Source organism: Bidens hawaiensis, unplaced genomic scaffold (genome assembly GCF_021521415.1).
Source record: "Bidens hawaiensis isolate Kalapana, Puna unplaced genomic scaffold, B.hawaiensis_p1.1 tig00004192_1, whole genome shotgun sequence".
In the NCBI taxonomy this organism is placed as follows: domain Eukaryota; kingdom Viridiplantae; phylum Streptophyta; class Magnoliopsida; order Asterales; family Asteraceae; genus Bidens; species Bidens hawaiensis.
The window spans coordinates 376,454-400,248 of NW_027491249.1; the positions used below are offsets into that span (position 1 = coordinate 376,454).

The 23,795-nt window shown below is 33.3% G+C and overlaps 2 protein-coding genes across 2 annotated transcripts; one reads left to right on the plus strand and one right to left on the minus strand.

Annotated features, from left to right (window-relative positions):
- Positions 1-4,906: 4,906 nt before the first annotated feature.
- Positions 4,907-12,830, minus strand: LOC143625661 (coatomer subunit beta'-2-like). The gene is made up of 23 exons (XM_077095943.1): positions 12,776-12,830; positions 12,196-12,257; positions 11,983-12,037; positions 10,227-10,263; positions 9,822-10,147; positions 9,594-9,725; positions 9,355-9,503; positions 8,986-9,054; positions 8,684-8,834; positions 8,512-8,577; positions 8,199-8,387; positions 7,853-7,993; positions 7,687-7,761; positions 7,420-7,596; positions 7,236-7,327; positions 7,029-7,145; positions 6,771-6,885; positions 6,222-6,293; positions 5,816-6,012; positions 5,657-5,750; positions 5,462-5,568; positions 5,228-5,360; positions 4,907-5,154 (listed from the first exon to the last, which is right to left on the minus strand). The coding sequence occupies exons 4-23, from the start codon at positions 10,258-10,260 to the stop codon at positions 4,969-4,971; spliced, it is 2,622 nt and encodes an 873-aa protein (XP_076952058.1). The 5' UTR covers positions 10,261-10,263; positions 11,983-12,037; positions 12,196-12,257; positions 12,776-12,830; the 3' UTR covers positions 4,907-4,968.
- Positions 12,831-20,709: 7,879 nt separating this feature from the next.
- On the plus strand, positions 20,710-23,417 carry LOC143625674 (protein FAR1-RELATED SEQUENCE 5-like). Its single transcript, XM_077095955.1, has 5 exons — positions 20,710-21,428; positions 21,513-21,771; positions 21,880-22,079; positions 22,180-22,444; positions 22,842-23,417. The coding sequence occupies exons 1-5, from the start codon at positions 20,710-20,712 to the stop codon at positions 23,415-23,417; spliced, it is 2,019 nt and encodes a 672-aa protein (XP_076952070.1).
- Positions 23,418-23,795: the final 378 nt, after the last annotated feature.

Sequence of the window (23,795 nt, forward strand, 5' to 3'; positions counted from 1 at the left end):
TAAAGGATGTGAAGATATGGTATGTTTGTTATAGAAACCCTTGTATGGTCTAAAGCAATCACCAAGGCAATGGTACAAGAGATTTGATGATTACATGATAAGTAATGATTTTAAAAGAAGTCTTTATGATTATTGTGTATATCATAAAGAATATTGAAGGGGCAAATTTGTCTATTTGCTTCTGTATGTTGATGATATGTTGGTAGCTTGTCAAGACAGGAGTGAAATTGAAGCTACTAAACAGTTATTAAAAAGGGAATTTGATATGAAAGAGTTGGGAGAAGCAAAGAAGATTTTGGGTATGGAAATCACAAGGGATAGAAATCTTAGACAACTCAAGTTGGTACAGAGTTCATATGTGCACAAAATTTTGGCAACTTTTGGAATGTCAGATGGTAACACAAAGTGTGTTTCTACTCCTATAGGTGCACATTTCAAGTTATCTGCAAATGATTCTCCTAAGAATAATGAAGAAAGGGCTTATATGGAGAAGGTGCCATATGGTAATGCAGTGGGTAGTCTAATGTACTTAATGGTTTGTACAAGGCCAGATATTGGATATGCTGTAAGTATGGTAAGTAGATATTTTTCTAATCCACGTAAAGTTCATTGGGAAGCTGTAAAATGGATTTTAAGGTACTTAAAAGGTACATTGGATGTTGGATTAGTCTTTGGTCAAAGGGGTGAGGTTAGGGTCAATTTGGTCATTGGGTATGTGGACTCTGATTTTGCAAAAGATATGGACAGGGGTAGGTCTATTACAGGATATGCATTTCAAGTGTTAGGAAATGTGGTAAGTTGGAAAGCTCAGCTGCAAAAAGTAGTGGCTTTGTCCACTACAAAAGCTGAATATGTAGCTTTAACCGAAGCTGTTAAAGAAGGTCTGTGGTTAAAAGGTTTTTAACTGATCTTGGTGTGCAGTTAGATGATACTGTGGTTTATTGTGATAACCAAGGGGCTGTACAACTCTCTAAGAACAGTATGTTCCATGAGAGAACCAAACATATTAAAGTGAAGTTGCACTTTATAAGAAAAATTGTGAATGCAAAAGAAATCAAAGTTGAGCAAGTTAAATCAGAGGAAAATCCTGCTGATATGCTTACTAAAGTACTTCCAGGACCTAAGTTCAATTACTGTGTTGAAACGTTGGGTATTGGTATATGACAATTGAAACTTTGGTGGAGATTGTTATATGAAAGTTAGTAATTGCCAGCAAATAGCAATTTGGAAGTACAGGGGCTGTTTAGTCATTTCAGAAAGTAATAAGTTAAAGGTCAATCTTTACTACTTCTGGAAGATGGAGGGGTTAAAGTGTCAATATTGTTAGTAGTTTTAACTAACCTGTAACAACCAGATTTGAGGATTAGGGTTTATAAGCTCTTAGACTCAATTAGATTACCAAGTTCTGTAATTTCGTTTTTCTTTCGTTCTGTAATCTTTCATCTGTTAATACAATCACAATTCTTCTTTCTTGATATTCAATTGTACGATTCGTTGGTGTTATTCGTAACAGTACTAGGTTAGGATTTTTTCTATTGATCCGTCTCTTAGTTATCTTTGGTAAACATTAATTAATATAATATTCTGGAAGTGTTAAGACTGTTATTTGCATAGGTAATGTGCCAGCTAAAGGACCTACGGTGACCCTTCGTGCATCCACCAACGAAAGTTTACACACGTTAGGTTAAAATCTTTCTCATAACATCATATTTTGTTCTCAAGTCAATTTAATGTGTCATAAACTCTTTTATTAATAATAAGTGGGACCCAACCCAAGTCACAAAATTATTCTCTATATAATGCATATAAAGATTTAGAGTTTGAACAAAAACACAAAATTAACTTTTAGTTTGAGAAAGACAATGGAGTCCAAGAAAAGATGATAATGTGCATGATCATGATGATGATCATGGGGATGGTTAAAGGACAAGGTACTATTACCAATCATGTTCCTTTCAGTAGTTGCCTTAATAGGTGCATGTTCTTTTGTTTGGTTGCACCAAACAAGCCTTGCCCATGTACCTTCAATTGCTACAAAAGATGTCTTGAAGAAACACCGAAACCACCCGTGACGCTATGGCTATGGATGAATACACACAAAATCTTGGCTATTGCAAACTTGGTTGTGCTACTTCTTTGTGTTCTAACATTAGCTTGCAACAGGATCCGGGCATGTATTATTTTCTTGTATTTGTGACTTAATACGTATGATCTTCGAAATGAATGAAATTAGGGTACATTTGGTGCGTTACATAACAAAATCGATTAAACAAATGAAACATGAGTAATATTGTTGTCGTAGCTTTGTGTCCACGCGTAACCTTCAAGCATATGAACACATAGGAGTGTTAACAAAAAAAATATATGAATACAAAGGTGATACATTTATGGCTTTATATTTGTTATAATTTCTTAATTTTTTTGTATGTTTTTTTTTCAGAGGGAAAAAGTATGAATAAATGTGTGGATTCTTGTTATGATAAGTACATCAAGAGCTATTAATTGCCACTCAACTAGGAGAACTTTAGTTTCTATATATCTACTTGTAATGGTTGGTTTTGAGCTCGATATGAATAATATATTGATTATTACAATAGTGTTGATTATTAGTGCTCTCAATTTTAACCGCAACTCCAAACCCGACCCGAATAACTATTAACCCGAACTTGAAAGTATTCGTACTCATAAAACCGAACCCGGGTACAACCCGAACTAATACGAGTCGAGTACCGATTACTTTTTAATGGGTTTGGGTAAACTTGAATGACCCATTTGACTAAGTATTTTATTTAATTATTATACCATCTGCCTTCTACTATTCAATGAATGTCACTGCCTACGCAATTCCTTTTTTACGTAGCCTATTCCATTCTGATTCCAACACCGCCTATCGATTACTATTCCAATATTCATTAATGTAGAGATTAGATATGACTATTTATTCAATCAATCGATTGGTTCTTCAGGTTCATATTTTCATCAGTCGATCGGTTATTCATTCCATTAATCGAAGCATTCTTAAAGCTCTTTCCATTGGATTATGTGGCTTGTTATTTGCTAATGTAAGTTAAAACTTGAAGATGATATATTAGCTTGAATTTTAGCGTGTGTATATATATATATATATATATATATATATATATATATATATTAGCAAATAATGTAAGTTTTAGCGTGTGTGTGTATATATATATATATATATTATACATCATATATATAGATAATGTAAGTTTTAACTTACATTAGCAAATAACAAGCCACATAATCCAATGGAAAGAGCTTTAAGAATGCTTCGATTAATGGAATGAATAACCCGTACTCATAAAACCCGAAGCCGAATAACCCGGGGGAGATTAGTGTTGGGCATGAGTACTCGAAAAAAATTTCTCGAATCCGAGGAACCCGACCCGAGAACCCGAAAGTACAACCCGAATAACACCCCTATTCATATGTTATGATGTTATTTAAGCGGGAAAAAATAAAATTTGTTTGACATTTTATTGTTATTTAACGCAGCGTGTACTTTGTAGTCGCAGTCGGCAGTCGCTTCGATCAAATTAATATTTGTGATAACCAAGTCGTGAAACCCATAGCAATTATCAAATACTGATTTTTTATTTTATTTTATTTTTTTTGGAACAACGAAAAAGAATTTATTAATCCCCAAACGATATAGCAAGTTACCAACCAACCAAGGTACAAACAACCACCCGAAGGAATCCACAAAACAGAAAGCAAAAGGCTAGCAAAACACCCGAACTATAGCCCTCCTAATTCTAATAATAACACTTCTTAAACATTAAAGGCACACCATTTCTCCCATGTTATATTATTGGCTTCGACCTATTACGAGTCCAAACAACCTCAATGCTTTTGTGTTGCTAACTGTAGTACTAATAATCGCCGTTCTCCCACAAATAATGATTCTATATTGTAAGATTTTTTTTATAAAAAAGTCAAATCCACATTTACGTTCATGAATGTTCGTTTATGCTTGTCCATACATGTTCGCTTGTTTACATTCGTTCGCTTATGCTCATTTTATTTATATGCGTCCATTTAACCCTCTTACAAATAGAATTTATAGTTTTAAACAATAATCAAACATATGTTTACTAATCTTTTTATATATTTGTTCATTTGTATTCATTTAAGTTTGTTCATTTACATTTGTTTACGTTCATCAACTTTTTGTTCAGGTTTTAAATGAACGATCACAAACATACTCATTTTTCTTAACTAATATAAATACAAATGTTTGTTCGATTAATTTTTGGTGTTCATGTTCGTTCACATGTCTACAAACATGCTTAAAAAAGTTAGGTTGACTAGTATTGATTAACATGGACTCGTACTTGATCCTTCAATGATTTAAAATGCGTCTCCACTTAAGCGGCGAGGGTTCAAGTATAACGGTGGACAAAATGTGTAAATTTATGCGTAGGATTAAACGAAGCGGTCAGGGTTCATGTATAATAAAACCGAAACTTTGATAGCATGCCAAACAAGAGCCTATAACCAATATAAGATGTTTCTACAATCATAGTAACAATTAAACTTTGAAAACGAAAACAAAACGAAAATCGGTAAAAGACAACACTACAAGGTAACTACTAAAAACTCAACACTAATAAACTGAAGCTCAACTTTATATTTTTATGTCCCTCAATTACACCACCTTCAAATTAGATGTTTACCCCTTCTGCAGTTTCCATCCAGACCTACCTACAATAAAAAAATAAAAATAAAAATAAAAAACTCTTTATTTATACATTTTTACCCCAAAAATGAGTCGCGGGTTAGGTCGTCGACTCGTCGGCCCATAACCAATTTGTCCACTTTTTTAATACTTTTTTAAAAATTTGTATGTTAATGATCATTAAAAAAACAATACTATTACAATAATAAGCTATAACTTTAATGAAAAAACTGATTAAGAAAAGTCAATGATTTACCAACCAAATGCGTTTAGGCGGAAGGTTTTTCTGCGTTATCCGGGGCCCACTCTTCATCGGCCTCATGACCATTAACAAGTACAGCACCGTCTGAAGAATCATCATCCTTAGCAGCAGCATCTACCTCTTTGACTTCTGTTTGACCTGCCTCTTCCTCACCGTCAACGAATTCGCCTTCCTTATCACTCTGTTCTACATCCTGTGTCATTAGATGAGATTGTTGTAATTAAAAAACACAAAAGTGAGAGTCGTCAATAAATGAGAAATCGTACCTCATGATCCAATTCTCCATTTTCATGTGGTTCTTCATCAAGATCCAACTGCATGTTTTTGAAAGTTTCGACTAAGGTGATATGTGGTCTATTAACATGGTTCACATATTCTGATGCTGGAGGGTAATGGCCCCTACACAAAAAAAAATTATGTCAAAAGCCGTTTCATTAATTAATAATTAGTTAAATATTACATAAGAAACTTAAAAGAAATATTCAATAATCAAATGTAACCTTGTTTCTGCGGCATGTGCTTCAACTTCAACTGCGAGTTGCCAGTCCTCAAACATGTTCGGGTACTCGTCAGGATCTGCTAAAGATTCTGCAGCCTTCTGGTTAACCTGTAGTTAAATCATGTAATTTAATATAGCGTGCAACTGGCGAATAAAAAGTGGAAATAAATATTGAAAAATGATAAAAGAAAATAACCTTGTTAAGGTCTTTTCTCCAAAGGGCAACTATTTCTGAAACCTTGCTTGGAAGATAAGATCGTGCCATCAAAGCAGCCTCGGGAATCCTATTGCTGTAGTGGAGAGTAACTTCAGAAATGACATTTTTAATATATATGTAACAAATGTAAGGACTAACCTGTCAACCAATAACTGCAGGCAGTCTTCTAATTTACCCAACATGAATAAACAAGCGAATGCAACATTGTTCTTTCCATTCTCTTTTGCAAGAGATGCAAGTTTAGAAAGTTCTTCAGCGTCTCCTAATGAAGAATAAAGGAGTAACAAACCACTCAAATCATTTGCGTGTTTCAAACACTCCTCAGCCATGTCCAACTGCCATATGAAAGTTATCGTCATTTATTGTCAGATAGGATAAACATTAAGTTGTGGCAGGTTTAATATCAGCATATCGTGAACAAATTCATGTAGTCTGAAGATTTAAGATCTTGACAAGAATTATGTTTCATTCACAAATGCAAGGTTGTTTTAGATGCCTTTTCCTGATGAGAAGATTCTATATTCCACAAAACAAAAGGATTTACCATTCCACTAGACATAGCCAGTTCACCCAACTGCTTCCATTTTGACTCGCTTTGAGCTACCAGCACGATATCCTGTATAAAATAGAAAAAACGTTAAATCAAGGTCACAAATGAACCAAGATTCTTTTTATCTAAGCAATCTAGATATTAGGGATAACAATTTCCGACACGACCAGAACACGACACGAAAAGAATCAGGTTTTGGGTTGGCGTATATAACGTGATTAAATACGTGTCGTGTTCAGGTTGATCTGTTTAACCCGTATAGTTAAACGAATTAAGCAGGTCCCATCCACTAGCCTGCTTATAACCCATTTGCACCTTGATTACTACCCGCCAACCCGTTTGGCATGCTTAGAAAAATGAGTTAAACAGGCCGTGTTTGGGTTACATGATTTTTAAGTGTGTGGGGTTAGAGTTGATGTTTTTACACGAATATATACACGGGTCATGTTAGGATTAAACAATTCAAAGCATTAACCCGCAACCCGGTTGACACCCCTACTAAATATAGGATTTCTTGTTAGCAGAAGGTGAGAGCTAAATCACCTTCGCAGTGTCTAGTTTACCAAGCTGAATGGCCAGCTCAAATCTATAGTCAGGATCTGTGGAAACTTCCAAGGCCTCTTCAATCATCCCTCGTGACTCCAGAAAACGAGCAACACTGTAATAGAAGCAATGCATTTTATTAAAATCCAAGAACTATACTATAAAAGAACATTGATGATTCTATGTTCAGAGTTTGCAAATAGACAAATGTACAAATGAAAAAAAGAGCATTAAAAGAACAAAATATTTGAACTCTACCTATTATGATGTTCCTTTGGAATCGATGGCAAAAGTGCACTAGCTCGTTCAAGTTCTCCACGCATCACAAGTGTCTTGTACTCGATCAAAGTGAGAAGCAAGGTGTATCCAATGACACTAAAGTGTAAATAATAAGATAAACAAGGTCAATAATGAGCTAATGGTGCTTAAGTTATTAATTATTATATCTGCTAAGATAACACTCACTTAAACTCTTTGTCAATGAGATAAACTCTGCTCTGATTAGCTAAATATCCTAGAAGATACATTGGTCGATCCAAATGAAACATTGTGGTTACCTGAAAAAAATCAATCCATTTGATGATTCATAATATTAAACAAACATGAGTAAAGAAGATTTCAGTGACAAGTAATAATGATGGACCATTACCTCACCACCCACACAATAATTAAGCCTCCATGAAGAATTATTGTAAATAAAACAGTCGCCAACCCATAATCCAGTTCGAACTCTTTCGCTTATATCATAGAGAGGTTCAAACGAATCCTCAATACCTTGCTCATCTACACCTTTTCCACTATCTAGATGAGCAGCCACTACATCACGCTGCAAAACAATTTTAATATATTACATTAGTCACAAGTTTACAAAAACACCTAAGTAAAAAGTATACAAAATAAGCTGGTTTTATCTTACATTGTACTTTAGTATGTAGAATGATGAATCACTGGCAATTGTTACCAGGTCACCACTATCAGCCCAGTAAAGATTCTGAAAAAGGGATGAAAATCATGAAGTGGATTATTAACTGAAGCTAGTATGGTATGATATGATTAACGAAGATGGAGAAAGTATTGTTTACTTTAACATTGACATCAATCCGTTGAATCAATCTACACTCAGCCCAGTCATAGAAGCATATGAAATCATTTGAGCACATAGCTAGCAAAGATCCGCCATATATTCGTTCAGCTGAAAATGTTGGCCTGATACTTTTCTTTTCCTGATTAAAAACATCAAAAACATAAATTGTGATAAAGATTAGTAACTAACAGTTACGCCGTGCAGCCGCATCATGCATCAGAAATGTAAGTAATAATTTTGGGGTGGAGGTTGTACTAATTTATTTGGTATATTCTGAAAAGAAATGCAAAAAGGTAAAAAAAAAAACATTAATCGTTGGTCTAGTAATGATATATCGTATGTACCTGAAAAGATTTGTTGAAAATTTTAATCTTGGATGTACTTTCCCTAACAGCATATTCACCATCAGATGACCAAACAATCTCTAAACCAGAGCCAAATGATCTATTTCTCCATGCCAAAGCTGTATATATGATGTATTCACCGTCACCACATACAACCACAAACCTTCCATTTGGATTGTGTTTTAAGCTCTGCACAAAAGATCACAAACAAGAAAAACAAATGATGTAAAATAGTGAAATTCAACTAAAAATGCTCAAAACCAAGTGTCAAATGTTTGGGCTTTCAAAGTTTCCAAAATCTAGCACTACTCACTTGGGGGTAGAGATCACATGTTCCCAACTCTTTAACTGCTAAAGGCAGCCTCTCTCCGTCAGAAACCTGAAAAATAAAGGGATAAGAAATATGGCAGAAACAGGGGAGAGGAAGAAACAGCGATTTTTATTTTATTTATCTACAACAAGACAAGGTGCATGGGTGCCCAAACCTCATAATCAGCTCCAACACTCTTAATGTTAACAGTCTGGATTTCATTATGTTTAGCCCATATAATTTTTCCACTATTGTCCATGCTAGCAACAGGCTCTTCCCGCCCAATTTTCACCATTATTGTACCTTCATCATATCCCATCACAATCCTGTAAAGAAAGTAAGGAATAACACGCACATTAATGATAAACGAAGAAGTATCAAGAATATTGAGGTATGTGTAAGGCCTTATCAGCAACTTTTAATATAATGCTGGCATACTGCTAATATACGAGCTAAATAACCTCAAAGCAAGCTTACCGTCGTGAACCCTTCATGCTTCCAATAGCCCAAACCCTTTCAAGTCCATAGTTCAAGGTGTTCTCAAGTCTGCAAAAAAAGGGGATGGTGTTCATAATAATGCAAATGATTAAATATCAATGTCATCAAACAAAATGCAAAGAATCAAGGTAAACATTAAAAAAACACAAATTTTGGTTTTCTATCGAGCCGGGGGTCTCACCGGAAGCAGCCTCTCTATCCTTATGGGGTACAGGTAAGGCTGTCTACATCTTACCCTCCTCAGACCCTACTATAGCTTTGCTATTGGTGGGATATACTGAGTACGATGATGATGATGATGATGATGAAATTTTGGTTTTCTAATACAATGTCAGACACAGGACATACCTGTAAGTGGTTGAATGCCATATGCGTACGGTACCATCTTCAGAGCCTGTAATTATAATTGGGAGCTCTGGATGGAAAGCAACAGCAGAAACATTGTGTGTATGACCTTCTAGAGTCATGACACAGGCTTTAGTTTGATAATCCCATACCTGTTTCAAATTATTTGCAATATAAGGGGTAAGATGCATATTACTGAAATCTATATACATAACTGGTGAAAAAAGTAAAAGTCCACAGACCTTAGCAGTGTGATCATCAGATCCAGTAATAAGAAAAGGTTTATCTCCACCAGTAAAGTAATCCACACAATTCACTCCTTTGGAATGGGCATCCAGTGTGAAGTTAGGATCAGGTGAACCAAGATTCCAGATCTACATATAAAAGATAATAATAAGCAAATGATAAACTAATATTGTAATGTAACTGATCAGTGTCAGTTACTAGAGAGGGGCCATTTGTAAGATAACCTTTATAGTGCGATCAAGTGATGCACTTGCGAAAGTATTGGTGTCTTTAGGATTAAATGTCACTTGCATAACATAGTGAGAATGACCCTCGAAGATTTGAGTACAGTACCAACTTTTATCCCAATCCCAAAGCTTTATAAGCATGTCATCAGATGATGATAATATGTATGGTAGTGTAGGGTGAACCGCCACACACCGGATATAATCAGTATGTGCTTCATATACTTTGACTTTATCCATTGTGTTGTAGTTGTATACTCGGATAAACATATCATCAGCACCAGCAACAACCCACTGCTTGCGTGCTACGAACTTTGCTGATCTGACTGCAAAATAATATTGGGTTTCCCATAAGATTAAAGCCATGGATAATACCACAATAAAAAATGAAGTCTGAAGGTAGACCTGGTAGCTCGGTAACCTCAAATGATTTAACCATAACCTGCAATTTAAAAAATTACAAGGTGTGTGTCAGTCATTGAGTGAATATAAGAATATAGGGGTATTAGGTAATACCTATGGATGTAAGAGAGAAGGCTAATTGATGTATACTTATCTTCACAAGGGAAAGTTAAGCAACAACCAATGCTCTAAAACGTGAATATATTAAGATGTTGTGTTATAAAATAAGGGGATAGTAACTAAACTTTGCTTCAAAGGAGTGCACAGCGCATTGTGTGCGGTTTAGATATAACTTAACAAACTTCCACATGTTCAGAGAGAAAAAGGATATAAAGCGGAATTAAGTGTCTACATACGATACATTTATTTTTAATTCATGCAACAGGAATATGAAAGCAATAGTGCCATACAAATGATGAAATGATCATTCATGCTCTTACAAAAAGTTTCTGGTGTGATTTGGCCTATGGTTGTTCTGTGCTTTATGATATGGAAGGAACACTGCAAGATGTAGACATGACCTAATTTCCTTATGCTAACTTTGTTCATAATTCCATATAACATGGTAATTAATTAATTAATCTATCAATGAGAAGGTAAAAAGCATAACATCTGAACCCTTATGCAGTATTCATTCCCTCCTTAAAAACTATTTATACAATTTAAGCTTATACTATCAAATACCTGGTATATAATTTTTGGCATTATCTACTACGTGTCAAGTATTATTAGGTTGCCTGAAGTTGGATAACAAAAATTATATTATCTTATACATGGTAAATAACTTTTGGCACTAGCTACTATCTCTCAAGTATTAGATTGCATGAAGTTGGATGACAAAAATTATATTATCCTATACCAGGTATATAACTTTTGGCATTAGCTACTACCTCTCAAGTATTATAGGTTGCATGATGTTGGATGGCACGCATTCCTTGGTTATTAATCTCAAAAAAACTATTAGTGTGACAATTTAGAAGGCTACTAAAATCATATCAAAACCATAGTTATTAAAAGCCCTCGCTTCTTGCGCCTAGGCCCATTTTTCAGGCAACGCTCCATAAATGTGCTTCTAGTTATTAGGCGAGCGCTTCGGCATTGTCTAATGCCAAGAAAATGAGAACATAAAAGCCGAGCAAAAGAAACGCAAGGGGTGCTCCATCTAGGAGAAGTCAAAGGCACTATATTGATGCATTTTGTTATTCAAGTTTTGGAATTGCATTTGAATCTTGACTATTTTAGAACTTTTGGTACAAATTAGATGATATTAAATGTTATATGATAGCTTTTGTTTTTTTTTTTGAAGAATAGTATTATTTTTCATAATATATATATATATATATATTTAAGTGCGCTTATTTTTCCTCAGGCCCTTGCTTTTTATGCGCCTCGCGCCTAGGCCCCAGGCGAGGCCTATGAGCCTTGAATGCGCCTAACGCATTTGATAACTATGATCAAAACTTATATATGTGCAGTCACTTACCAATTTAACTGAATGGCTATAAAAATGCCTACCGTGACCTCATCTATGCAAGACAACTAAACCAACTTACTTCACAACAAGATAGAACTAGTATTCTAAACATAAAAATACCCTAAATTTTTTACTAAATCATTAAGGCCACCATAAGAAGTGATCGTGCATGTATGTATACTTTAGAAGTGCCAAATGTGACCCATACTCCCATAAATGAATATCTGTCATACTTAAAAGTCTAAAACTGCCTAGACCTTGCTAAACTGGTCTCATAAGTCATACCTGAGTCTGGTAATCCCATATGCAAACTGTCCCCGAATACAAACTTGCTAGAATCCTGTAAAAAACAAAAGCACCATTACAAGTATTAGTTCAGACAACCTACAAATCACTAATTGACAATGCACGTCTAATTCATAATAGAAAACACACTGGTGACCAGTCACGACATGAATTCAGTTACAACGAGTAAGAACTAAAGAGTATAATAATTACCATGGCTCCGTCGGATGCAGATCCACAGATTTTACTCTTTCTGATCTTTGAGCAAGTTTCCTCTACCAAGTATACTCATAATTAGGATACCAACCGAGCATTATAAGCATTTACTTGTTGTGTTAGGATCAAATGCAAACAACTCTTAACATGAGAAGTGTAAAATAACTAGAGTAGCTATTATTATTACAGTTCTAAACTAGAGTAATTATTATTAGTATAGTTTCCTCTACCTAATATACTCATAACTTGCATAACAACCGAGAATTAAAATATTTACTTAATCTGTTAGGATCAAAAAAAACCAGCCAACTCTTAACATGAGAAGTGTACAAATAACTAGAGTAATTATTATTAGTATAGTTTCATCTGCTAATTATACTCATAATTAGAATAACAACCGAGAATTATAAATATTTGCTTAATCTATTAGGATCAAATACAAACCACTCTTATCTTTTGTAGTGTACTTACTATATTATAGAACTGTAGATTTCTATTAAATAATTAGTCTAGTTATCGGTAGTAGATTTGTACCGGATCCGCAACTACTTAATAACAAAAACAACAATAAGAGTACCTTGATCTCGAGTCTGAGAGGCTGCAACAAATTGCATCACAATATGCAAAACAAAGTATCAGTCAGTTAGCACATCAGATCCAATTGAACGTAATGTGATTCAACATTTAAACAATTAAACCGAATCAGATGAACCGGATCCAAATCAAAATCAAGTAAACTCACCATTGTTACGCGCGTTGATCCGATTAGAGAATCCGAATCTCCGTCGAATTTGAGCGAATTGATGAAACTGAGATGAAATCGCGTAACAGCGGGTTTGGAAAAATTGGGTGAATATATTATCTTATGTTATATTACACACGGAAGTGTGTGTATTTGTTATCTTTAGTACAATACGGTGGTGTGCTTCGGTTCGGTATTTTTTATCTTTTTTGATGAATTCGGTGTTAGTTGACGCTTATACCCCGATAACATCTTATAAGGTGGTGTGTGAGTGAGAAAGTCGCACTACATGTTCAACGCTACGCGATAATGAAGCTTGGACGAAAATGGAGAATCAAAATTTGAGGACAAAAACGAGTAAATTTATGTTGCTAAGAAAAAAACAGGTGCGGTGCAGTAGGGGAACTCCGGGGCATAAGTAAGCTTTGCCGCTGCGTAGGCATGATTTGTGAAATAAGCAAAAACTCAAATCAAGTTGATTTTAGTTTTATGTTAGTTTCTTCTATTATGTTTTCAATGGGCTCTTGAGGCAAGAAATATTGTCTAATAGATGTTCAATCTTAACCAGTTAACCAATTATGGGGTGTTTTTGTGAGTTTTTCAAATTTGCTTATTTGCTTATTTGATTTTTTAAAAGCAAAATATGTTTGACAAAGTTCCTTCAAAAGCTTTAAAAAATAGGTTTTCAAAAATGCTTTTGTTTTTTTAAAAATTAAATAGGCAAATTAGCAAAATTTTAAAAGCTCACCCTAACACTCCCTAAGACCAACTTGAAACCGAAACTAGTTATTAAACGGTATAGTAGAAACCGGTTTGTAACCAATAATCATAGCTTAGGGGCCGGTTAGATATTTTCATATAAGAACCAAGAACCAAACATATGTTAATAAGGGTAATTTAAATAGGTTATTATTAGTTAGAACCAATTAATAATTGAGACAAACCAATTACATAAGTTAGGCTTTTGTTACTTAAAACCTGGATACTAAGCTTAGCTAGTTTTGACCATTTGACAAAAACGGCTGGATTAATAACCGATTGCTCGGTAGAGTTGCACCTCTTCATTGAGAGGTGACAATTTAGGGTTGTTCACGAGCCGAGCCGAACCAAGCGAAGGATTGCTCGCTGCTTGGCTCGTTTACAACCGAACCGAACGGCTAAATTTTGAACCGAGCGAAAAACGAAACGAGCTAAAATTGAATCGAGCATTTTTCGATTGAACATCGAGCGATATCAAACATTATTTATTTCTTTTTCAGTCTAAAAAATTCAATAAGAAACAAGCTTAAATGTTGTAAATAATATGTTTTGTAAACAAATTAGTAGTTTTTAGACAAACGTATAATAAATTATAAAGAAGTTTAAAGTGGGATATAATGAACACGTAAACAAACTTCTAATATTCTGAAAACTTGAATCGAACTAATGAAACTATAAAATTGAGTTAATATGAAAATTTTAAAAGGGTTTAAAAAATTATATACTTATATTTTATGTGTGTAGTCTATATATTTATATATTTATTCATATATAATTATATAGAGTTAAGTGACATTTTAATACCTGTGGTTTGTCCAATTACGCAACTTTATTGCCGTCTTTGAATTTATTGCAAATGACTTCCTCACTTTTCTAAAACTTGAAATTTTAGTACTTTTTTCTAACTCCGTCTATTTTGTCCGTTAAGTCATGGGCAAATTAGTAATTTTGATTATTTTATTTATTTTCTCTTTTAGCTAAGTGTTATTTTCATACATGTGGTTTGTTCAATTACGCAACTTTAGTACCTTTTTCTTTTGAATTTATTGTAACTAGATACTTTGAGTAGTTTTGGATAGACAAGCAAACCAAGAGATGCATTACATATTACAATTAAAATATCATCTCTAATCCTAAATGAACATATCAACCCCCCTCCCAACGCTCATTGATCATTCTAACCCTAACCATTGTTAATCTTCAAGTTCAATGAATTACGATATATTGTTTTGTCCATGTGATTCGTCAATAGTCATTCATCTACAAGTTCAATTGATGTTATACTAAGAGGTGCGAAGTTGTGTGATTGTTATTTGGCTTGATCCTTCGATGTATTAAAGAGCTACTGTTATCATACCCAAGCTTTAAAAAAAATCAATGCACATAAAGAAAATGCAAGAAAAATGGCTAAGATGAACTAAGATGTTGAGCTACTAGAAGTAAATTGGCAATCAAAAACAAAAGACGAAAAAATATGTTATGCATTTCATGGTTGTTTTTCATCTTCTATCATGTATTTAATTATCTTTTAATTGTAATATGTAATATGTAATCTCTCTTCGTTTGTCTATCTATAAAAAACTAATCAAAGTATCATGTTGTAATAAATTCAAAAAAAGGTACTAAATTTGCATAATTGAACAAATCACAGATATGAAAATGACATTTAGCTCAAAAAAGAAAATAAATAAAATGATCAAATTACTAATTTACCCTTGACTTAACGGAAAAAATAAATAAGGTTAGAAAAAAGTACTAAAATTGCAAGTTTTAGAAAAGTAAGGTAGCCATTTGCAAAAAATTTAAAGATGCTACTAAAGTTGCATTATTGGACAAACCATTGGTACTAAAATGACACTTAACTCAATTATATATAAAATAAATTAAAAATATCCGATCCGAACCGAGCAGACCTTTACTCATTGCTTGGCTCGTTTACAAACCGAACCAAGCAAAGAGGCCCGTTTACAATCGATCGAAAAAACGAGCTAGCATTTTTCGAGCGAGTGGTGAGCGGTTTGGACGGCGTTAGTTGACATGAGTTAAACGTTGGGCTAGAAGCCTACTTTTGCTTGAACAAAGCCCGTTTTATCATATTGGGCTTTAGCTAGATTCTTTTTTATTTAATCATGTTTAAGCCCATAAACCCTATTGTTGTTTTAACAAAGCCCGTTATTATCATATTATTTAACAAGTATTATTTTAACGAATTAGTCAGGTTATAAAAAATTCAATAGAGTAAAGTGCCATTTTCGTCCTTGTGGTTTGGCAAATAATGCGAATTTAGTCTAAAAAGTTTATTTTTTGCATATGGACCCTCCACGTTTTCCAATTCTTGCCAATTACATCCAATCACTAATCTCGTTAAATTTAATCGTTAAGTCAGTGGTAGACATGTCTTTTCACTATTTCTTTATTATATGAGTAAAGTGTCAAAATCGTCCCTGAGGTTTGGTCATATTTGGGAATTTCGTCCAAAAATATTTTTTTTCGCAAGTAGACCCTCGATTTTTCCCAACCGTTGCCAATTTCGTCCAAATTGTTAACTCGGTCTAAATTCAACGTTAACTCAGGGGTTTTATTGTCATTTTACATATTTGTTTACATTGGTATTATTATTACACTGAGCTAAACCCCTTATATGACTAAAAATGAAGAAGAATAAACAAACGGATAATATATTGGATTCAAATATAGGAATCGCGAAGTGTTATATGTGTTAGGGATGAGCAAAATCGGTACCAATATTCATTGGCACCGGTATCGAAATCGGTACTGATTGAGTACCGTCGGTACCGAATCGGTACCAAGGTTTCAAGTTTTCGAAACTAGTACGGTACCGGTATTTCCCGAAGTTTACCTCAAATATCGGTACTGTACCGGTACCGAACCGAACATTTCGGTACCGGTACCAAACATTTGCAATTTTCAGGATCGGGATTTTCGGTACCAGTACCGGTCGGCACGGGTACGTTACCGAGCTCATTCCTAATATATGTCATCAAACAAACACATAATAATAACAATGTAAACAAATATGTAAAAGGACAGTAACACCCCTGAGTTAACGTTGAATTTAGACTGAGTTAACAATTTGGACGAAATTGGCAACGGTTGGGAAGATCGAGTGTCTACTTGCGAAAAAAAATATTTTTGGACGAAATTAGCAAATATGACCAAATCTTAGGGACGATTTTGGCACTTAACTCATATAATAAAGAAATAGTGAAAAGACATGTCTACCCCTGACTTAACGATTAAATTTAACGAGGTTAGTGATTTGGATGTAATTGGCAAGAATTGGGAAACGTGGAGGGTCCATATACAAAAAATAAACTTTTTGGACTAAATTTAATTCGTATTATTTGCCAAACCACAATGACGAAAATGGCACTTTACTCAAAATTCAAACAAAGCATCCTTCCAAAATGATTACATATACATTTTGATCAGTCTTTTGACAACGTTGAATCGATTGTATTATCATCGTTCCACTGGTCTAAGCTGTTTAAAAGGCAGACGATATTATTAATAATTTAGAAGTTAAATATGTATTTATATAGTTTTGTTATAACATCTTTATCTTTTGCATGCATTATAACAATAAAATATGAACTATAGAACAATTAAATACGAGACTGAACTAGTAAATAAAATCATGAAAGAAAAAATAAAAAATATATATAAATTTTGAAAATTCAGTCGAACCACCTGTTTAGTTTGAGAGGCGATCCAACCAATTTAGAGCCAAAAATAAAACAAAAACTAAAGCTTAGGCACTTTCTTTTCTTCACAGATACAATAATTTTTATCATTTGAACTCATAAACATGTTCCGATTTTACTTTTTTGTTTTCTAAATCATTTCTTGGTGTCGGATTTTTTAAAAACCTCACATTTTATATCATGCAATTGAGAAAATCAAAATAAAAGGAAATATGAAGATAGGACTAAAATCATACTGTTAAACGACAATTTCTTGTTATAACTAAATTCACCTTTAACTTAACAAAGTTGAAAACGCATATAAAATTTTGATATGCCGTCTTTGCTTTAGGCACAAAAAAGTTATGATTCACGAATCAAATATCGAAGATGTGAAAACCTGTTGGACCAGTAAACCGGTCAACCAAAAATGAAGACGTTTGAGAGTGCTTAACTCAAATGGTTTCCAGTATGACGTCTTATTTGAATATGAGATATTTGCATCTGATGAACAGACCTATAAAAGTTGTTGGTCATTATGAGATTGGCTACGCTACTTAAGAAAATAACATAGTTTTTCGGTATTTATTTAAAAATCGTCACTTGTTAATGCATTACTAATAATTTATTTGAAGAGTGATAGTATAACTTGCTTAAGTCGTCACTTGTTAATGCATTATGAGATCTCATTAAACATTTGTGACCGATCGAACCGAAATTTAGATGGCTTTGGTGGAACTTTTAAGTGCTACTTTTTTTTAATGGCTTTTAAATATTACTTAAAATGCCTACTTAAAGTTTGATATAACTATCTCACTTATAATAAACATCATTTTTCGACCCAATGGTGGGATGATTATACATCACTTATGATGGTGTTTATAACTCTAGGGTTTTTGATATATTAAAGAATAAGCGTGTTTATATTACCAACACTATAGGTGAATCTCACTTCGTCCATAAACATGACATACGGCGTACTCACAAAAATACACATGATTTTAAATATCATCAACGTGTTTTAAATATTTTACTCATAAATGATAGAAGAACTAAACACTTAGGCTTGTTTGGGTACAGGTAGTTCCATGATTGATGACCTCATGCGTAGGGGTGTACAAGTAACAAGTTGAGCCACAAATTGCTTGTCTAAGCATGAGCTCGACTCGTTTAACTTACGTGAGTTTGAGCATAGCTTGTTATAAGCTATATTTTTAATGTTCAAGCTTGGCTGGTAGTTTTTCAAATTCAAGCTTCACTCATTTATTATTTATTAATTAATTTACTATTCTAGAGTTCGGCTCGGGGTTTCTAAACTCATATATAATATACCTCTCATTGCACGCACAACATGGTTAAATTAATAAAGGTAGAACCTTGACCAAATTAGTAATTGACTTGATTGTAGCCTTAATGTTTGAACACCAATTGTATTTATATGACTTGAATGTTATTTACTTATTTGTGGGGAATAAAGCAATAACCTTCTTTTAAATCCTGAAAATTTAAAGACCGTTCACTTAAGTTTGCTTTTGTGGGTGGTTGGTCTTGCATATCACACCTAACACGAAACGATTTTGGTTTGTGAATCTAAGGTGAATGGTTAAATCAAATTAACATGTGGCTACACAACTTTCTTAAAAGTTAAAACTAGCGTAGACTACGTATTATGTGTTAAGTTGTAGAGTCTAATAGTTACACGGGGATATGATCGTTACCATAATGGTGTGTGACGTGCCCGTTGTGGTCCAAGTTTTACAAGTCACTTTGAAGGTGATGGTTGAACTGATATTTGGGTTGGAATATACTTGATCGAGTTGTGTAGGATTGAAATCGGGCCTTATCAAGGAGAGATTTATTTTTTACCATCTCAATACTAGATGCATACTTCTTGTACATATATAGATGTTTCTAAGTTTTTAGGGAAAATTCCTAAAATAGTCTCTTTTAGAGAGAGAGTCCTCAAAATAACCCTTTTTTTCTCAAAATTTTTTAGAATTTGGACTTTCCAGACGCATTGGGAAAAGATAATAATATAGGGGTAACAGGCCAAATTTCTAAAGAAAGTTAGGAAGGAGACCAGATTTGGGAAAATAATGAAGGGAAAGTCCAAATTATTTTGAAATCTTGAAGTAAAAATTCAGATTTTTTTCAAAACTTTTTTTTCTCAAAAAACAGTCTCCCAGGACTGTTTTTTTATGTTTCCTACCTTTTACGTCCATATTTTCATATTCTAGGAAAAAGAGATTTTCAAATCTCGTCTTGAGAGACGCTTTTCGGATGAATATGTTCTTAAGAGACGAGATTCTTTTCTTACTTCCAACATTCATGCTACACACACACACTTATACATACATACATATACATACATATATATGTATACATATATAGATAAAGGATATAATAAACTAATGGTTTATCGTACATTACGTACGCGATGATATTGAACGTAGATCATAAGTTTTTACAATCTGATATCGTAACTTAACATAAGGGTAGGATTGTCTTTTTACATCATTTGAAAATTCAACAAATTCAACGCCAACGCCGCTACTAAATTTAGAAACTGTTTCTATTATTATACTCTGTTTCCATAAACCGTTTTTGCGTGATTAATTGAGATTACGATTTTGGCAATTTCGGCGATTTGCTGATTTTTGTTTCTTTTTCTATCGGACGCGATGTATTCCGATCATCAAAGTAAGTATATTTAGATTTCGATTAGAGGTGATTAGCTGAATTGATAGTCGATTTTTTGTTGAGTTGATAGTCGATTTTTTCTATTATTGTAACCGGTAAAGTTTTTTATTTGATTAGAGGTAATTAGTTGAGAAAATATGGTAATTGTTAATCTGTTTTGTTCGATAGTATGAATTGGAATTGAACGAATTACTTATGAATTTTGAACGTGTTAATTAAAAATATGTTTGTATAGAGTGTACTGGAAATTCTGTTCAAAATGTATTATATGTACGGATTAGGAAAACGTATAACAATTGAACGACTTACTTAAGAACGTATTAAAACGTATTAAAATAGTTGACATAGTTATAAGAACGTACTATAAGAACGTATGAACAGAACGTGTTAATAGAACGTATTAAACGTGTAAGACTGGAAGTGTTAACTTTTAACATGTATGTTTAGAATCGTATACATAGAGTAATAGGAACGTATTAAAAGAACATATTAACTTTAAATAGCTTTTAACTTCTTTTTGTTTGTGTGTATTTACCTATCTTATTAGGGCCTTTACCAGAGGATGTCGTACCACAAGTGAATGCCTCTATTAAACCTATTAAAGGAATGGCATTTGAGTCTATTGATCTTGCATATGATTTTTATTGTGAATATGCAAAGAAAGCTGGTTTTTGTGTTCGTAAGGGAGGTTCATACATGAATGATGGTATATTAAAGTCTAAGTATTTTACATGTTCAAAAGAAGGTCATAAACCTCTAAAGAGTTATGATTCAATGGATAATAAAGAAAGTTCAAAAAGACCATATTATAAAAGGCGGAAGAGACCAACAATTCGGTGTGGTCGTAAAGCTCAAATTTTTTTGAAATCTGTGGATGGTATTAAGTTTGAAATAAATGAATTTGTGGAAGAACATAATCATGCAATGGTAGAAGAAGAAGATATGCATTTTGTTCGATCTAATAGGAAGTTAACTCATGTGCAAGAAGATATCTTATATGAGCTGTCAACATTAAATTTGGGCCCAGTTAAAGCATTTAATATTCTTAGGACAAAGTATAGAGGTTTTGAAGAAGTTAGGGCTTCAAAAGATGATTGTAAGAATTTTAAACAAAGGTTAAATTGTTTTATTGGCGAGTTTGATGCTGAAATGGTTGTCCAAAGATTAACTGGAAAGAAAAGAAGCAATGAGGATTTTTCTTTTGAATACACTGTTAATGATAATGGTGAGTTGACTCGTTTGTTTTGGGCTGATGAAATTTCAAAGAAAAATTATTTGGCATTTGGAGATATTATCGCATTCGATGCTACTTTCAAGACCAATAAGTTTGTGATTTTATTTTTTTTTTACTCTTCAAATTTTTATACTTAATTTATATATTATTTGACTTTTTATGCTATTTTTTATAGGTACAAGATGGTTTTTGTGCCTTTTACTACTATTGATAACCATTGCCGGAATATAACAGTCGGTGCTGGGTTGTTATCATCAGAATCTATTGAATCATATACATGGCTTTTGAAAGTTTTTCTTAATTCATTTGGTGTCACTCCAAAGGTTGTTGTTACCGATCAAGATCCGGCTATTAAGCAAGCAATTGCATCAGTCTTCTCAAACACACGACAGAGGTTGTGTATGTGGCATATTATGAAGAAACTTGCTGACAAGGTAACGATAGAACGTGTTAACGGCGAAAGAACGTATTAACGATGATAGACCGTATTAGCGTATGCTTTTTTGTTAACACTAATTTTTTATGTTTTTTTTTTACTATAGGTTGGTGTTGCCCTTTGCAACAATGAAGACTTTAAACGGAAAATTTGTGACATTGTGTGGACTGATTCAATTTCTCAATTTGAATTTGAGACAAAATGGCAGCTTATAATGAAGGAATTTGATCTTGAGTCTAATAAATGGTTGACTGACATTTTTTATATGAGATACGATTGGATACCAGCTTATTATAGGGATGAACCGTTATCAGGTCTCATGCGTACTTCATCAAGATCGGAGAGTGAAAATAATTTTTTTTGTCAAGTTTCTAACTCACAATTATCACTTGTTGAGTTTTTTAAGTCATTTTGATCATCGTATGGAGATTCAAAGGCTTAACAATAGGAAAAATGATCATGATACAAGGTATACACATCCTGAATTGGTAAGTGAAAGTCCTATTGAGCAAGAAGTAGAACTGATGTATACAAGGGCAATTTTTAATGATTTTCAAGACGAAATGTATCACATTCGAAGCGGTGTTGCGTCTCTTAAGTCAACTGAAGAAGGAGATTATTTGAAGTTTTCCATCTTCGACTTTAATGCATATGTACCAGGATGTTTGGAGGTAAGATTTAATTAATTTATACAGAATTTATTATTTTTATTGATTTAAAGTTGTTGTCTGATAAAAGACTGTATCAGCAAAGCGTATTGACATAAGGGTATATATGTCTTTAAACATTTTCATACGAAATTATAACAAAGCATTTTAGAAAAACGTATTAGATGCAAAATCAAAAATATGGAGTGTTGATGAATCAAAAACGTATTAGCAAAATTATAGCGTATTAACATAAGGGTATATTTGTCTTTAAACATTTTCATACGAAATTATAATAAAACGTTTTAGCAAAACGTATTAGATGCAAAATCAAAGATATTGAGTGTTGATGAATCAAAAACATGCTAGCAAAACGTTTTATACATGTCTAAGTTTTGCTATTGATTTTTTTAATGATAAGGTGTTGATTAAGAAGGATGGTGAAGATGGAGTAGATTCGATTGTATCGTGCAGTTGTAAAATATTTGAACAATATGGGTTATTGTGTCGTCACATTCTTTACGTTTTAAATTTGTTTCGAGTAAAAAGATTTTCTAAAAAGTACATTTTGGATCGTTGGAAGAGAGATGCGGGTGTAAATATTAGAACAGCTCCAATTTCAAATTTGGGTAATGAGAAGAATTTGAAAGTTAAGGAGATTTCAAGGGAAATAACATTGACGGGTGAGTATCTTATAAACAGCTATGTCACAGACATTGATGAACTTACAAAAGTTAGGGATCAAATGAATATTATGATCCAAAAAGTAGATGAGACACGATACCAAAGGACTTCTTTGTCAAAAAGGGACAGATTTGCAGCAGTTTTAGGATATGATCAACCGTCAGAGGTGACCGTCCGTGTGCCGAGTGGAATAAGAAACAAGGGTCGTGGGTCACATAATAGGATTAAATCTCAGAAAGAGATAGCCATAGGTCGATCTGGGAAGAAACATAGAGAATGCAAGGTGTGTAATTTGCCTGGTCATAACAGCTGAACATGTCCAGGACTTTTAAAAAAAAAATAGTTTGTATCTGCTTTGACCTTAATTTATGAGGGTTGGTTTTTTTTATCCTACCAAGTTGTTAAACTGATTGCTATTTTTTTAATCATATATCCGTTAGTTTGTTTAAAATGTTTTAAGTTTATATAGAACGTATTAGCATAATATTTGTATTCTGGTTGTAGACAAACCATTCTTAAAACGTAATAGGCAAACCATTCTTAAAACGTATTAGCATAATATTTAAAACGTTTTAAGGTTGAAAATGTTTTCCAAAATACATTCTTATATTACATCCAAAAACACCTTACAAAACAAACAAAACAAAACACCACCACAAAATACATTATCAAACAAACCATACCCTACTTG

Coding starts and splice junctions, on each gene's coding strand:
- LOC143625674 (XM_077095955.1), top strand. CDS start 20,710: ATGGCATTTGAGTCTATTGATCTTGCATATGATTTTTATTGTGAATAT. Junction 21,429..21,512: donor GCTACTTTCAAGACCAATAA/GTTTGTGATTTT, acceptor TATTTTTTATAG/GTACAAGATGGTTTTTGTGC. Junction 22,080..22,179: donor GCTTATTATAGGGATGAACC/GTTATCAGGTCT, acceptor GAGTTTTTTAAG/TCATTTTGATCATCGTATGG.
- LOC143625661 (XM_077095943.1), bottom strand. CDS start 10,260: ATGGTTAAATCATTTGAGGTTACCGAGCTACCAG. Junction 6,886..7,028: donor CCAAAGGAACATCATAATAG/GTAGAGTTCAAA, acceptor CTTCTATTACAG/TGTTGCTCGTTTTCTGGAGT. Junction 5,751..5,815: donor CTGCAGTTATTGGTTGACAG/GTTAGTCCTTAC, acceptor TCTCCACTACAG/CAATAGGATTCCCGAGGCTG.